Source organism: Mustela nivalis (genome assembly GCF_964662115.1).
Source record: "Mustela nivalis genome assembly, chromosome: 7".
Classification (NCBI taxonomy): Eukaryota; Metazoa; Chordata; class Mammalia; order Carnivora; family Mustelidae; genus Mustela; species Mustela nivalis.
Window position 1 is genome coordinate 5,011,834 of NC_139026.1, and position 15,447 is coordinate 5,027,280.

Below are 15,447 nucleotides of genomic sequence, written 5' to 3' on the forward strand. Positions count from 1 at the left end.
CTGGCAATCCTCTAGAGTGCCATGAACATGTTTTATATGTTACTAAATGTTGTCTTGTCGTGTTCTAGAATTTTATAGAAACTGATAATGAGGGCAACGGCATTCTTCGGCGGCGAGACGTAAAGAACGCGCTCTATGGTTTTGATATTCCCCTAACGCCGAGGGAATTTGAAAAGCTCTGGATGCGGTAAGTGGAATCTGCAGGTCCGGCCCCCGCGACTCTGCCAGCCCCAGGTTGCTGGCTGCGGCAGACTGAGCCCCCACCTGGCATGCCGCTTGAGGGTGCGATGCGGGGCCTGGAAAGGTTTCCACTGGGTTGTGTCTGTCCTGTGTCCTTGCCCCCTCAAGAAAGCAGCCTTGGCCAAGAGGCTGGTCTTTAGGACCATGGAGAATCGGGGTAAAACGTTCGTCATGGATACCAGACTGGAGAGGTTGGCATTTGCAGGGAACAGGAAGTTCAAGTCCAAACTTGTATCGTTTTAAAAAACTAAGTCACTCTCCAAAGACTCTATTCTAATACAACTAGCGCAGCAGACAGAGTCGCAGTGGTTAAGGGGAGAAACCATCTCTCCCCATTGCCCAAAGATGGAAATCAGTGCCGCACAACTGTTTTCTAGATAAGTAATTTGTTGAGAGAAAATAACCAAACTTTTGGCAACTTGGAGAAGTTTCCCGAGGGTGTCTTAAACTGGACATAATATCTAATACTGGTTACATTTTTCAAAATGAATTTTAGATTTAGCTGTTCCTGAATTAGGCCCCCAGTTGCAATATTCCCCACGTAGATGTCTGAGTTTCAAGGTGCGCTAACAATGCGGTCCATTTCCAAGTTCCGGATCCATCTCTGAATTACCTCCATCTTCATGATGTGTTCGCCGCCGCCTGCCTTCCCCCAGGACGGCGCGCCAGTATCGTACACCCTCTCAGGGCCAGACTCACCAAGCAGCTCATGTAATTTTTTAGCTTTTCATCTGTTCAAAGTGGAAGGCTGAAACGTTGGCCGAGTTTAGAATTAGGTGGGCTGTTTTGTGTCTAATTTAGAAAAGCAACTTGAAGTTCTTACAGAATCCTTATTTTTTTAGATCAGCTCCAACACGGGGCCAGTTTAGGCTCCTTATTCATATTCCCTTTCGGCACATGGAATGAGTAGGAACCAAAAGATTGGGGTACACGGACACATGGATGGACCTCTCACCCTAGGCTTTTTGGATGATGAAAGGTGACTGGTCCCGATAGGGACCCATCGGGGGGACACAAGCAGTAACCCAGATGCTGGGGCAGTGTCACCTGGGACAAATGCCAGAGGAGGGACCATGGGAGATAAAAGTGGGAGGAGAAGGAAGCTGTCGCGGTAGGAGCGAGGTTGGAATGGTTCCGGGGTTCTTTATTCGTTTTTTTGACATTATTAAATGTACACATGTCTGCCCCATGCTGAAAACTATGTGAGGTCAGAATTTTATCTGCGTTTGTTCAGCTGCCTGTACCCCGTGGACGGTGAGGGGTGGAGAGGGAGAGCTCTGCCACCAGGCGTGTGGTCATGGCTCCTGCCTCCGTCCTTAGAGCTGTGTGGCCTCTGCAAAGTTACTTAGTGTCTCTGTGCCTCACTCTGCTCTGCTCAATTTGTCTGAGCGGTGTGTTGGTCAGGGGAGGCTAGCTGCAGGAACGAATGGGGCCGACATCTCAGGGGCTTGTCCTGATAACAACGTCTCCACCTAGTGTGGGTGTCAGTGTTGGGGGAGGGGGTCTGACATCAAATCGTTCAGGGGCCAGGAGTCCCACCCACCCCTGGATCTTCTGTGTCTGCCAGCAGAGAAAGAGAAAGAGCACAGAGGACCATGTGGTCAGCCTTGTAGAGACCAGGCCTAGAAATGGGGCCATCACCTTGCCGACAGAATGTCGGCCAGAGTTCCTTCACGTGGCTGCTTCCACCTGCAAGGGATTCTGGGAGAAGCAGTGTGGATGTGTGTCCTAGAGCAAAAAACAAATGATGACAGGGAAACCCATGATGGCATCTGTCACATGTGGAATTACCTCCTTGGAAGAAGGGAGAGGGGTATTCAAGACAGAAGAAGCTTCAGGAATGGTCATACCAGGATCTAGGCGGGAAAGCAGAAACCACTCTACCATCTCTGGCCAAGCAGGGCTGAATACAGTGACTGATACAGATGTCAGAGGGCAGAAGTCTGAAGGGGGAATGTGGCCTTACTCAGAGCCCAGAGGCTGCTGCCCCAGTGGGCTCACACAGTGTGGGGGGAGGGGTCACCCAGAGATCAGGAAACTGCTCCCCAACCCGGGACTGAAGGGCAAAAGAGAAACAGAGTCTTTCTTGAAGGTCAGGAAGATGCCTCCACCCCCGCGCAGCCTCAGAATCTGCTGGAATCTCAGCCATGTGCAGAGCAGCAGCCATGGCCACCGCCACAGCAGAACATGGAAGTAACCAGAATGGCCCTCTTCCCGCCTTCTGTCCGGCACAGCTCCCCGCGAGCCGCTGGGGGAGTCACTCAGAAGATGTGCAGAAGGATGAGCGTAGGGTTGAGAGTCACCAGAGGAACGTCTCTGCTAATGGGCAACGGAGGGTGTCACATTCCAGGACTGCAGAATAACCGGGTGCCCAGGGTGCAGGTGGCTCTCGGGTGGGCAGGATTGCAGGCCGTACGTCCGCTGATCCGAATCACGAAGGGCAGGACAGTGTGGGGACCCTATGCTAAAGCCAGGTGTTTAATAGGGAAAGACCCACACAGGCCTGTGTCCTAGAAAGATCACTCTGGCCGTAGTGGGGAGGACGACCTACAGGAGGCTGGGTGGGAGGCACAGAGACGAGTTAGGGACTCTGTCACTGGTCCAAATGAGAAGTGGTGAGCTTTCCTGGCAATGCGGGGAGGACTGGGAGGGAAGTGACAGGTGCAAGAGAGATTTAGAAAGAGCAAATAGGCCTTTTGCAGCCTGGAAGGGGAGGTTATGTGAGATCAGATGCTCCCGCAGAAACCGGGAAGAGAACCGGCGGTGGCCTAGTGGGCCTCGCCGAGGGCCGTGCTCCAAACAAGAACTGCACCTGGTCCCATGGCCACCCCGAGCTGTGTGACGGGGGGCCAGTGGCTCGCCTTCTCTGGGCTTCAGTCATCTCTCAGATAGGAGGGCGACGGGGACCAAACGGTAGAGGCAGACTACCTGGCATACAGAAGCATAAAAACTGGCAGCAAAAAGATCTTATAGATTAGAAATTCCTTTCTAATTGTGATATGAACGCATACCCATTTTAGAAGTCTCAGAAAATCCAGAAAAGCATAAAGGGAAAAAAACAACAACAACAACAAAGTACCCGTGACATTCTCGGCAGACACGATAAATGGTGACCTGGTGGTGAGGCCTTCCCCCCCATTCTCTGTGCATGATGTGATGATCTCAGCCAGTGGTCCTCACCCGCCTTCACCCTCCTGGCCTGTGCCTCTCAACCAGCCCGTGTCAGCTGGTGACGGCAGCTGCCTTGCCCCGCTCCACACCCCACGTCCACCCCTGCCCTGAGGAGCAGGAGGTGCTGAGCTGGCGAGAGGCTGCCGGCCAGTCGGGGGCTGTCACGCACCAGGAGCCTCCTCCAGTGGTCCTAACCGTGGAAGGGGCGTTCTACCCCGGGGACACATGGAAGTCGTGGGCAGCTGGGACCCATGTGACACACGCTGCCAGCCCAGGGAGTCTGCTTGTCAGAACAGGAAAGCCCCCCCACCAGAATAGAGAGGGGGAAATGGGTAGACAAATACCATTCTGCCCTTTCAAAAATACAAATTAAAAACTAGAGTAAAATATAGAATGCAGACAAGAAGAAAAGATAGCGTCCATTATCCACTCCACGTTGATTAAGCACCTGTGAAGCGCACTGTTCTAGAGCATCTAGAGTAGTCTAGAAGGTCTGGTCTGTGCTGTGGAAGGAAATTAATGACTTCAGCCCCACAGCTCCGTGGCTCAGCAAACCGACGTTCTGTTTCTCACTCACCCAGCGTCCACCGCGTTTACCAGCTCTTCTGGACAATTCTCTTCCAAGTGATGGTTTGGGGAGCCAGCCAGCTTCTAGCTTGTGGCTTCATTGAACCCTGCGGGGGCGTCTACAGAGCTGTAGAATCGCATGGGCTTGGGTGGGCTTCAGCCCCAAAGGGACACCCTCCCGCCCGCTGTCTAGGGCTGCCCTGCAGCCCCCCGATCACCGCACAGGAGCTGGACAGATAGAGAAGCGCCCGATTGGTGGGGTGTGAAGTGAGCCAGGACGTAGGCTGGCTTATCAAGGATGAAAGGAACAAAATGTTCCAGCCTGGAGGAGGCTGGTGTGAAAGGGAACCTGCTCGCGGAAGCCCAATCAGGAGCTGGGAGGACTGAGATTTCAGGAGCGGGTGTTTGCTGTGGTTCTGGAGAGACTGCTAAGAATGAATTACAAGATGGAAGTGGATTCATTCATTCCTTCATTCATCCAAGCAATCACGAAGCGGGAATTTCTTGAAACTTTCTAAGTGGCAGGCCTTGTACTGGAGGCTGGGGTTCCAGAAACGAGGCAGCCCCCACTCGTAGGCTGCTTGCAGCTCGGCGGGGAGGGTAAGCACAGAACACAATGGCGCGGGTGGTGGGAGCTGGACTGGTGTTTAGGGAGGGGATCCCCTTTCCCCTGACAACCCTGGGTGATGTGAGACCTGAACTGAGTCTTGATAAACTGTCCTTAGCCCGAGGTGGAGGACGGGCATCCCAGTGAGCAGAGGCCCAGAGCCCCGAGGAGGCTTTATTCAAGGCCAGACCACCCCTCACCGGGGAGCACCATGGAGAGATCATGGCCCTGGATGGCCCCAGAACCTGGGACACCGCCAGGACTTGCTCATTGTGCCCTGGTGGCCGTGGCCAAGTTGGGCAAGGGGAGGCTGTACCCTGAAGGACAGGGATGGGAGCCATCAGACCGCCCTTGCAGGTGACACCTGAGAAGATTTGTATGTCCCAAGCTGCATAAGGTGACACATCTGCCTCGGCTGCCTGGCCGGGGTCGTCAGACCCTCTAACTCTGGGGTCAGAGGTGGTAGACGGTGGGATTAGCAGTGACGTAAGAGTCATGCCTGAGCTGGGCATAAAGGACTAAGACTTGGAGCAAAGCAAAGCCATGGATCTGAACGTATTCAAATCGTGTGTTGAACTGAATTGCTGGATGTGCGATAAATGGGCAGAGGAATTGGATTATGTCGTAAATTAGTGACCATGGCCACATGCAAATGCAAGCTTTTACGGGTCCTCTGTGCATGGGCACATTTCGCTGGCACATCTGTTGCTGAGCCATTTTAAAATTCAACCTTTATAGACAAGTTGATTTTTTAAAATGTTACACAAGGGATTATATAATGAAGGGTGAGGTTGTGTCAGCTGAATTGACTCTCTTCTTATCACCTTTCATAACAATATTTTAGTTGCAATTGTGCAATCTGGTCTTCTGTTCCTTTGCGAGGAGAATAGAATGTTTATGATCCTTATTAATGAAGTAATTAAGAAGTGTCTTTTCATTCAGTTCAAGTGTCATGATTTAGAGTTTGTTGTCAGTAATCTCTTGTGCATGACATGTGCTTCCTTAGGAACATGTGTCCTTTGTACGCAGTGGCTCAGCAGACAGGGACTGATGACCAAGCTTCACGAGGCCTGTGGCCCGGCGCCGGGAGTTTGTTGTAAAGGGTAACATGGCGTGGTCGCTGGTGGTTGTCCCTCAAGAAACTTGCCGTCCAGCAGGGACAGAAGGCACGTTCTAAAGATGCGGTCGAGCCTTTGGATGGTGAATGGCCACGGCAAACCCCAGCGGGCACTCGCTGGGTGCCGGGCCCTGGTCTACTCCCCATGGCACATCTACCCATCGATCCTCACCGTGGGCGCAGAGGAAGTCCAGATGGAAGTGGAGACACAGCACTTTTGACTTAGGAAGAGAGAGGGGTCCTTGGTCAGGGAGTGGTCTCCACAGCGGTCTTTCAGGAGCCCTCCTAGAGGAAGAGGGAGCCTTGGAGAGCTTTATTCAAGGGGTGTCCTGAGCAAAGTCATGGGACCACGTCACTCTGCTTGGCCCCAAGCTAGTCAGGCCCGAGGCAGTTCGGGGAGAGAGGTGTGACCCTGGCATCACCCCAGGAGCTCAGAAGTGGCACCCCTTCCCCTTCCCTTCCTGGGGACATGGATGGAAAATAACCTGCCCTCTCTGCAGCTAGGGTCTAACCACCAGCGGCAGGAAGAGCTGTTTGCTAGAAGCCCCATGGGGACTTGCCCAGACCACAGGTCCTACCTTGGCTGCCAGAGACCCCACGGGCCTCCTTTTGTGGGAGTGTCACTTGGTTCTGTTTTAGAAACCAAGTGTCGCCTGGGTGGCTCAGTGGGTTAAGCCTCTGCCTTCGGCTCAGGTCATGATCTCAGGGTCCTGGGATTGAGCCCCACATCGGGCTCTCTGCTCAGCAGGGAGCCTGCTTCCCTCTCTCTCTCTCTCTCTGCCTGCTGCTCTGCCTACTTGTGATCTCTCTCTCTCTCTCTGTCAAATAAACACATAAAATCTTTAAAAAAAAAAAAAAAAAGAAACCAAATTCACTGGATACAAGGTAGAATGGCATTTGCAGGGTGGGGGTAGAAGCACTAAGGTTGCACTAATGACAGACACCTGGAAAGGCCTCAGGTGGTCCCGTAAATATCGTAAGAGCAGCAGTCGGGGCACAGGCCTGAGACCTGGGTCTAGGAAGGCCTTCAGTGGCTCGCAGAGGAGGGACCGGAGCCCCAGAGTGGCCGAGGGCCTTGCCAGGGTCTCAGGGCGGGTGAGCATCTGTTAGGCCTGGAGATCTCCACCCTGCGCTGCCTCCCAGTTGCTGGAGGAGAACCTCCTTTCCTTGTAAGCCCAGTACCTGATCACAGTGGGTCTGGATGCCAGTAGGGCAGGTGGAAGTCAGACACGTAGCAGACGTGTAGGACACAGAAGTGACAAGTGGAGAAGAAGCGCCCCCCCCCCCCCCGCCACCCAGCTCTGCAGGTACTTCAGGGAACAGCCCACTTGGCCTTGGGGAAGGACGGGTGTCATGCCAACTCCCGGGATGCTCTGCGGGTTTTAGCACAAGGGCATGAAGGGTTTGCCTCCACTTCCTATGCCTTGTCCTCCTCTCACCACCCCCGCCCCCTGCTCCAGTGAAACGGTCACAGAGGTCTCTGTGTGTTGGACGGAGGCGAGCAAGCATGGGATCCTGCAGGTTTTTCCACGTGTGGTCAGTAACGAGCGGAGGGAAGCTTGGCCGCACACATTAAAGCCGCCTGTACTCACGCTCAGAAAAGCGTCGGAAGAACCTGCTAGAGAATTATGCCCACGACATTGTTCAGATACAGTCTTGGCCCGTGTAGCTTGGAAATCGTCTGGGAAAAATCACGTCCGCAAATGCCATTTTTATCGGTCAGATGAGGATCAAGATCTTTCCGTAAAAATAAATGCTTTTTTTTTCTTTAAGGGAAATTGGCAATTTGTCTTAAAATTTTTTATTGAAGTAATTCTATTCTATTTGAATAATGCTGGGAGATTAAAAAACCTTCCATTATGCCTTTTTTTTTTAATGAATTGTAATTCAGAAGCATCTCAATAATAGAAAATGACATAAAAGGTACATAGCATAGTTCTTATCTTGTTTTCCTTACTGGGCTCGCTCTCTGGTTGTATATAATTGGCATCTCTTCAAAGAGGAAATGGGGGATTTTGAATCAAATGGCATTCGTTTATTTAAGTTTTAAGATTGAATAGGCTTTTTGAAAGACTTTCTTCTAAACTTTAGCATAGTTGCCTTACATGTAGGTGCTCAATAAAAAATATTTTTTTAAAGAGACTGTTGAATGAATGGCAGTCTTGATTTTAATTTTCTGTGGTCACAACCATTTTTCTAACAGACGGACAAGTGAATGAGTTTGGTTGCTCTCTCCTGGGTGGCCAAGGTCACCTCTCAGGAGGTGTGACCTTTCCATGGATGAGAGCAGCGGGTTTCCAACTTAGACAAGCCTGTGCCTCCTTGCCTGGGGAGCTTGTCAAATGCAGAGTCAGATCAGGTCTGGGTCCTGAGTCTGTATTTCCAGCTCGCACACCATGGTGGCTACTGATGACGGTCTTGTCTGTTTGTTTTCAAAGCTATGACACCGAGGGAAGAGGGCATATTACTTACCAAGAATTTTTACAGAAATTGGGGATTAACTACTCAGCAGACACGCATCAGCCCTACGCAGAGGACTACTTCAACTTCATGGGTCATTTCACGAAGCCCGAGCAGATTCGGGAGGAGGTCAAGCAGCTGGAGCAGAGTGTGGACAGGGCCATGCTGGTCAGGTACGCGCATGAGTATCGTGGCCCTGCGATCAGGGGCCACCTGTTCGACATACCCTTGCGGCAAAAGTGGTTTTAAAGTGGTACCTCCCAGTGCCCACAAAGTTGTCATGAAATTCTAATACTCCTTTGCTGCTGTAGATTCTAGAAATGAGCAGCAGGTCACAGAGTATAAAGGAGCTAAAACGCTATGAGCCAACCCTGCCTTATCAGGTGACAGTCTCACACCTATTCCTATTCTGTAGGTCACCCTGGAGAACATTTTAGGTGTTTACTAAACTATACCCCTGGGCTCTGCCCCTTGCCCAACTAGAAGGCAAGTTCACGCAGTGCAGAACCGTACCTGACACCCCATAGACACCCCGCAAACCTCTGTTGAATGAATGAATGAATGAACGAACATATTCTTTAACTCAGTAGTACTTGGGGGACTATACCCCAAGGAAATAATGTAGTAGAAGCAAACAGTTGAGCGGTTTGGAAGACACGATTTGCACTATGTCTTCAACAACAGCTAAAAGGGACACCTGCGATCCCAGTGGGTACACTGGCTTATACAATGGGGCCCCAAGGAATATGAAAAAGTATGTGCCTGTTCAATTAGCATCACAAAGACTATGGAAATGTGATCAAGGGCTAATGGGAAATGACATTTTAACCAGTATGTGTGTTGTGATTAGAATTTTGTCAGAAGTGTATGCCAGTCCTCCTCAGAGACCAGAAGTTGCTGTCAAAAGGTGATGGGTCGGATTGGGATGGGGGAGCCTTACTAGTTTAAAACTAGTTACTAATGTCCTATGTAAGAAATACATGACACGGGCACCTGGGTGGATCAATGGGTTAAAGCCTCTGCCTTTGGCTCAGGTCATGATCCCAGAGTCTTGGGATCGAGCCTCATGCCGAGCTCTCTGCTCAGCGGAGAGCCTGCTTGCCTCTCTGCCTGCTTGTGATCTCTATCTGTCAAATAAATAAATTAAAAAAAAAAAGAAATATATGACACAGAGAAATGTTGCCGCCTTCAGTAGAGCTGTAAAGCAATGGGACGGATGCTCTTGATCTGTCCTAGGTCCTGATGGTCACCCATCAGCACTCCCCGCGGCTGGGACTCCATCCTCACTCCACAGCTCTGCCTGAGCCCTGTGATGCTCTCCTCTGTCTTTCTGTCTCTCATCTGTCACTTCCGCTGTCTGTCCTCACCACCTCAGATGGCACCTGAATGAGCCAATGAGTCGTTGCTAAAGAATCCACAAAGGACATAAAAACTCACAAGGGCACAGGGAGGAAAGGTAATAGCTAAGATGGGTTTAAGAGAAAAGCAGTTCAGAGACACCCCTGAAGTATGTCGAAGTTACTGAGTTAGAAACCCTGGAGAAAGAGAATTGAGTTTGTGAGGTTTAAAGTAAAAATATGCACAAGATTGGTATAAATCAAATACGCCATAAAACTAATGAAAAAGTGGAATTTATCTTTACCAGACAGGGCTGGCCTCATTACCCACTCGTGTCTTCCCTCCTGCCACTGGTGAGTAATGAGGCTCCGAGAGAAATCTCCCATCTCGGCACGCTCTCGGAACACTCTCTTCCCTCCCGTGTTTCTGTTTATTGTGCGAACTGCGAGCCATCAGACCGTGCGTCTCAGATCGCCAGGCTCGGTTAGCTGACTCACACTCACCCTGCCCTCCTCGCCACAATCACACCTTCTTTACCAAGGAAGACAAGCCTGATTTCACAAAAATGTCTGACCAACTTCCGCTTTCCCAAAGACATCGGATCATTACATTGGCCAATAACTGGGGTCTTCTGCCTCCTCTGATGAGAAAGACAAGGTTCAGGTTCATGTCAAGTGACCAAAATTTATATTTTCCTCTTAAATCTAAGAGAATTTATTTGTTTGGAGTGCTCTAAATACATTTTGAAAATTAAGAAAAATCCTTTTTAAAACTCCTATTTATTTTTCCACGCCCTCTTCCTTTTTGCCCAAGTCTGAGTTGAAGATCTGGGACCAGAGCTGCATTGGTGAGCTGGCCACACAGCCCCTAGCCTGTTCTGAGATGCGGAGGGGGGTGGGGTGGGGAGGAGTAGACAAGCAAAATCAGTGAAGCCCGGCCCAGCAAGGCCATGTCAGGCAGGGCTCTGTGGCTGTCCCACTGGCCATGACAGTGCCCTCTTCAACCTCCGATTCTGTCCAGACGAGGAACCAGACACAACCGAGAGCAGCAGCAGATTGTCCCTGAGTGTGGGCTTCCATCGTTTCTGTTCGGCATGAAGCGATCGATGCTCCAAACCCTCAGTTACTCTGTGCGCGCATTTACTCTGCAAGGGAAATAATTACTGCCTAGAAACCAGTCCAAGAATGAATGCCTCAATTTTCTAAAAATATGGATCTCAAAAAATGTTTTGATTTTTTTATACCTTCATTTGCTTTCATCTTGAAGGATTAAGTGGAATATAATAGTGGTGATGACGAGTAGTCATTCTGCAGTATGGGACTGAGTTCAGCACACACCTGTAAAGGGATCCAAAATGTTGCTGCTGTTGGTATACATTTGCAAAACAGTTAATGCAATTCATTTGTATCAGGCACTCAAACGCTCAGTGGGCCACGTCCGCACCGGAGGCCAGCGAGGACAGGGGGGGTGGATAGCCCACGTGGCTTCCAAGTTAGCCCCACTCCCCCTCCTTACCTGCGTGCTCCCACTCAACTTTCTCTCTCTCGACTGTTCTGTCCTTCTGGATTCTTTCTTCTAGGCATGCTCAAGGAACTGGGTTTTTTTCGGAAATACATCTCTGAGGTTGTAGATAATTACCAGCAAAGATTCGGTGTTTGGAATTTATACCACATTCTCTTCCCGGAATAAGAACCCCACAGCCAAGCCCTAGTCTGAGCCCCCCAGACAAGCATATTGCTTGGGTCAGTAGGAAAAAAGTCTCTCTTTTTAGAGATCTGGGTGAGCCTAAGGTCATGGAGTTGATAATCAGTCCACCAAGGTCAGGTGCAAGATGATACATCCCTAAAGATTTCCATACTTTTTTAGTCCTTTAACAAATATATATATGTATATTTTTTTTTTGGTCAGGGAGGAATTTTCCTAAAAAATGGGTTTAAGGAAACTTGAACATGTTCTGCAAGGAAAACAGCCTCCAGCAGAAGCTACGGCGGGACCCTGTCTGTCCCTGCGAGAGCAGGTCGTGTCATGCCCTGACTGCACGGGAGACTCCGGGCATTCTCTGTTCCGCGTCTGTAAAGTGTGGTGATAGTTACCCTCCTCCCTTGCTGGGTCGTTGAGAAGCATCAGTGGGAGAGAACGTACCCAAGGACAGCACAGCTCCTGGCTTGCCCACTGATGCCCACAAACGGCGGCTGTGTTAACAACACAGTATCCGATAAAAAGCCAGCGGTCCCAGGGTACCCCTTCTCCCCGGCTAACACTGAGAGCCTGCCTGCCTTCCTCGCTCCCTGACCACCTGCACCCGTGCCTTAGGGCCTTGGCGCTGGCTGTCCCGGGGCCCAGGAGAGCTATTTGGGGTTAACACCGGTCTCTACTCAAGTGCCACCTTCCCACTGGGGCCCACCTGCACCTCCCCGTGGGAGTGGCAACCCTGTTTCCACTTCCGGTCTTCTCAGCCCCGCTCTGCAGTCTCTACTGACACCCTGTGCTGACCCCTTCTGTCTCACACCAGCCTTGCCCCAGGGCATGTGGGTTCTCACGATGCCTGTAGGAATCCCTAGATGCTTCCCAGAACCCAGAGCAGTAGTCGGCACGCAGTAGGTGCTCCGCGGCTTTTCATGGGACAATCAAGATGCAGTTCACAAGTCTGTAATATCACTCTAGGTCTTAATTTCTTGTTCTATTTTTAAAGTACCCATTCTAGTAAAAAAATAAAAAATGCTGTACTTTCTCTAACACAGTGTTGCTAATGATAATAATAATAACATGATGATGATACAGACCTATTCTTGTTTCCAGAATGCCTTTTAATGTAAGCATTACACCAGCGCTGCAAAACATCTTCTACATCAGTTCTTCGATGAGCCGGCAGACCATCAGCAGAGCAGTCATGGAGCTCTTGCTTTAAAGACACGGTTTGTTTTCCTGGCTTTAGGGTGTGTAACATGTCTTCTCTTTCAGGGAAAAGCTTAAGGACCATTATGAAGATATCAGCAAAGCCCTCACCAGACTAGACAAATCCAGAAACGGCTACATGTCCATGGGCAGGATGCACAAGGTGCTGCAGGAGTGCGGCTGCTCTCTCACGGAAGAGGAACTGACCGACCTTCTCAACAGGTTCTCCTCCGCCGGCTTCACGGCGCTTCTCATGTGGTCCTGGGACTGGAACACCAGTTGGCGCGTTGCTTTCGCTTCTTCCTGTCTGTGCTTTCCAGCAGTGCGGTAACCTCTGGGCCTCCCTGCGGCTGGGCTCCATGGAGTCAACCCAAAGCACAAGGGAAGCTCATGTCCCTCCTCCTCATGGCAATCAGCAGCGTAACCCCCTCCCGCTAACATTAGCTTTGCTTCCCCCACCTTCTCCATGCCCTTTGGTGGGAGTCCGAGGGTTCCGCATTTCCCGGTCCCCACAGCCCACAAAGCTGACGCGTTCACAGGTACCACATGGCACATAATTCGTGGTTCTAAGTGACAAGCTCCTATGCTGCTTCCTGGTTTGTAACTTTCAGGCAGAGTCTGTTGACTCCGGACCAGGAAGATGTGGCTCCAACTTCCCTTCTCCCATCACGGAGCACCGACCGCCCCACCCGCTCAGCCGCCTCCTCTCCATGCAAACCCACCCACTTTTCTCCCGGGGTCCCTGTGTGGCTGCCTCACAGTTTCGGGAGATCAGTGTTGGGGGTTTATGACATCATGACCTGTTTCATGGATCACTTTTCCCTTCCTACAGAGCATTTTGGGTTCCCCAGAATTTATAATGATTTTTGTCTGTTTGCACAGTTTTCTGTGTTTTTCCTAATACCGATGAAACCCCCCACCACGCCGCCAGTGGTAAAATCTTTTTCCAGAGTGTTCAGACGCCCCTCTGTCAGCCTGGGTGGCCTTTCTCATGCTCTTTAATTCTGAGAAACTTTCTAGATTCCTCCTGTAGAAGGAACACAGTCCTGCCAACACCTTGACCTTGGCCAGATGAAACTGACCGCTGGTGCGCAGAACCGTAAGGGAAGAAATGTGTGGTGTTTTAAGCCACACACTACTCTGTGGCATTTTGTTACGAAGCCATAGTAAAGTCAAAATAGAAGTTTCCACTTAAACCCTCTTTTTGTTAAGAACCCACCCTATCAGCACTAAGACATCCACTTTTCTCCGGAAAGCCGATTCCAGAGCCCCATCTTGTGCTGAGGGGAGGGGGGCAGCTTCCCAGATGCTTGGAATTCGGGGAGGGACATGAGGTCTAAATGCTTCCCACACAGACTCTTAGAGAAGTCCTTCTATTTTTCTTTCCTTTATTTGATGATACAATTATTTTATTTTATTTTATTTTTTTCATCATGATAAGCCAATTCTTTAATCTCATCCCCTATTCACCCACCTCCACACCCTTCTCCCCTCTGGGAGCCAGCGGTGTGTTTGCTCTCTATAGGTAAGAGTCTGTTTCTTCTCTCTCTCTCTCTTTCCTTTGCTCATTTGTTTTGTTTTTTAAACTCCACATATGAATGAAATCCTATGGTATTTGTCTTTCTCTGATGCACATATTTCACTCAGCATAATACCCTCTAGCTCCATCTGTGTTGCTGCAAATGGCAAGATTTCATTCTTCTTCATGGCTGAGTAATATTCAAATATAGAGGGACTCCTGGATGGCTCATTTGGTTAAGCCACTGCCTTCAGCTTAGGTCATGATCCCGGGGTCCTGGGATCAAGTCCCGCATCGGGCTTCTTGCTCCACGGGGAGCCTGCTTCTCTCTCCGCCTCTGCCTGCCGCTCTGCCTACTTATGTGTGCACTTTCTCTCTCTCTCTCTCTCTCTCACAAATAAATAAAATCTTAAAAAATATATAAAGATACACAAATACTCACCACATCTCCCTTATCCATTTGTCTACCAGCAGGCACTTGGTCTGCTTCCATAGTCTGGTTTGTAGGCTGCTACAAACATAAGGGTGCATGGATCCCTTTGAGTTAATGTTTTTTATGTTTTAGATAAATACCCAGTAGTTGCTGGAGCTTAGGGTGGTTCTGTTTTTAGCTTTCTGAGGATCCTCCACACCGTTTCCTGCAGTGGCTGCCCCACTTAGCCTTCCCCCCTGCAGTGCACGAGGGTGTCTTTCTCTCCATATCCTCGCGGACACCTGGGGTTTCCTGTGGTGTTCATCCCAGCCACTCTGACCGCTGGAGGGTGACACCTCATTGTGGTTTGGGTTTGCATGTCCCTGCCTTATGATGTCTAATGGGGGGGGCATTCAGTCCTTCTCTTTTTCACCCCAATTTCATTCCTACTTCTAGATGTAGACGGGTCCCCACGAGTTTCTCGACCACACACAGTCCATACACAGCCTCCTCCCGTTTCTCACACTGTCCTTGACATGTTCCTTCTAGCTTCTGGCTCCGAAGGCATTTCATCCAGGAAAGCACACCTTGGCTGTAATTCTCTGTGTTCGCCCAGATCCCTCCAGATTTAGGGGTGATGTTTTGCCCTGTGATGTCAGCTTTCTGATGGGACAAGAAAAGCTATTGGTTTTCAGGTGGTTCAGCTTTTTCCTTATTGTCAGGGCAGAGTGACACTTCTGACTTCTGTGAGTATCAGCACCCTGTCCTCCTCCTGCCTCTGTCCCTCTGCTCCTTGCTTGTCCCATCTTCGGGCAGGCACAGTTTTACTCTGGGGAGAAGATAGTTACATGTAACCTTCTGTCCTGGACCCATACCCAGGTTTTTGTGCTTGACTCATAGATTGATTCTGAAGCTCAAAAACCATCAACCAGAATTTCATAAATATGCCTACGTAAATACCATTCAGTGCCCAGGTCATGAATGAAAAGTAGTTTTCTTCCCCATGGCACCGCCAAACCTCTGTGTCTGCCTTGGTGTCCATGTATCTTTTCTAAGTCGTATGGGGAAAGGTGGTTCTTTGTGTAAGCTGTTTCCAAAAATATAAAGAGCTTTTCTCTAGG

General features: G+C 50.1%; 1 protein-coding gene across 7 annotated transcripts in view; it reads left to right on the plus strand.

Moving 5' to 3' along the window:
• Nucleotides 1–15,447, plus strand: part of EFCAB6 (EF-hand calcium binding domain 6) — a 220,566-nt gene that overhangs the window by 162,467 nt on the left and 42,652 nt on the right. For all 7 annotated transcript variants that reach the window (XM_082738840.1, XM_082738846.1, XM_082738842.1 and 4 more), the window contains 3 exons: nt 69–187; nt 8,141–8,335; nt 12,462–12,617. In XM_082738840.1, coding sequence (XP_082594966.1) covers nt 69–187; nt 8,141–8,335; nt 12,462–12,617 — 470 coding nt within the window. The remainder of the gene's footprint in view (nt 1–68; nt 188–8,140; nt 8,336–12,461; nt 12,618–15,447) is intronic.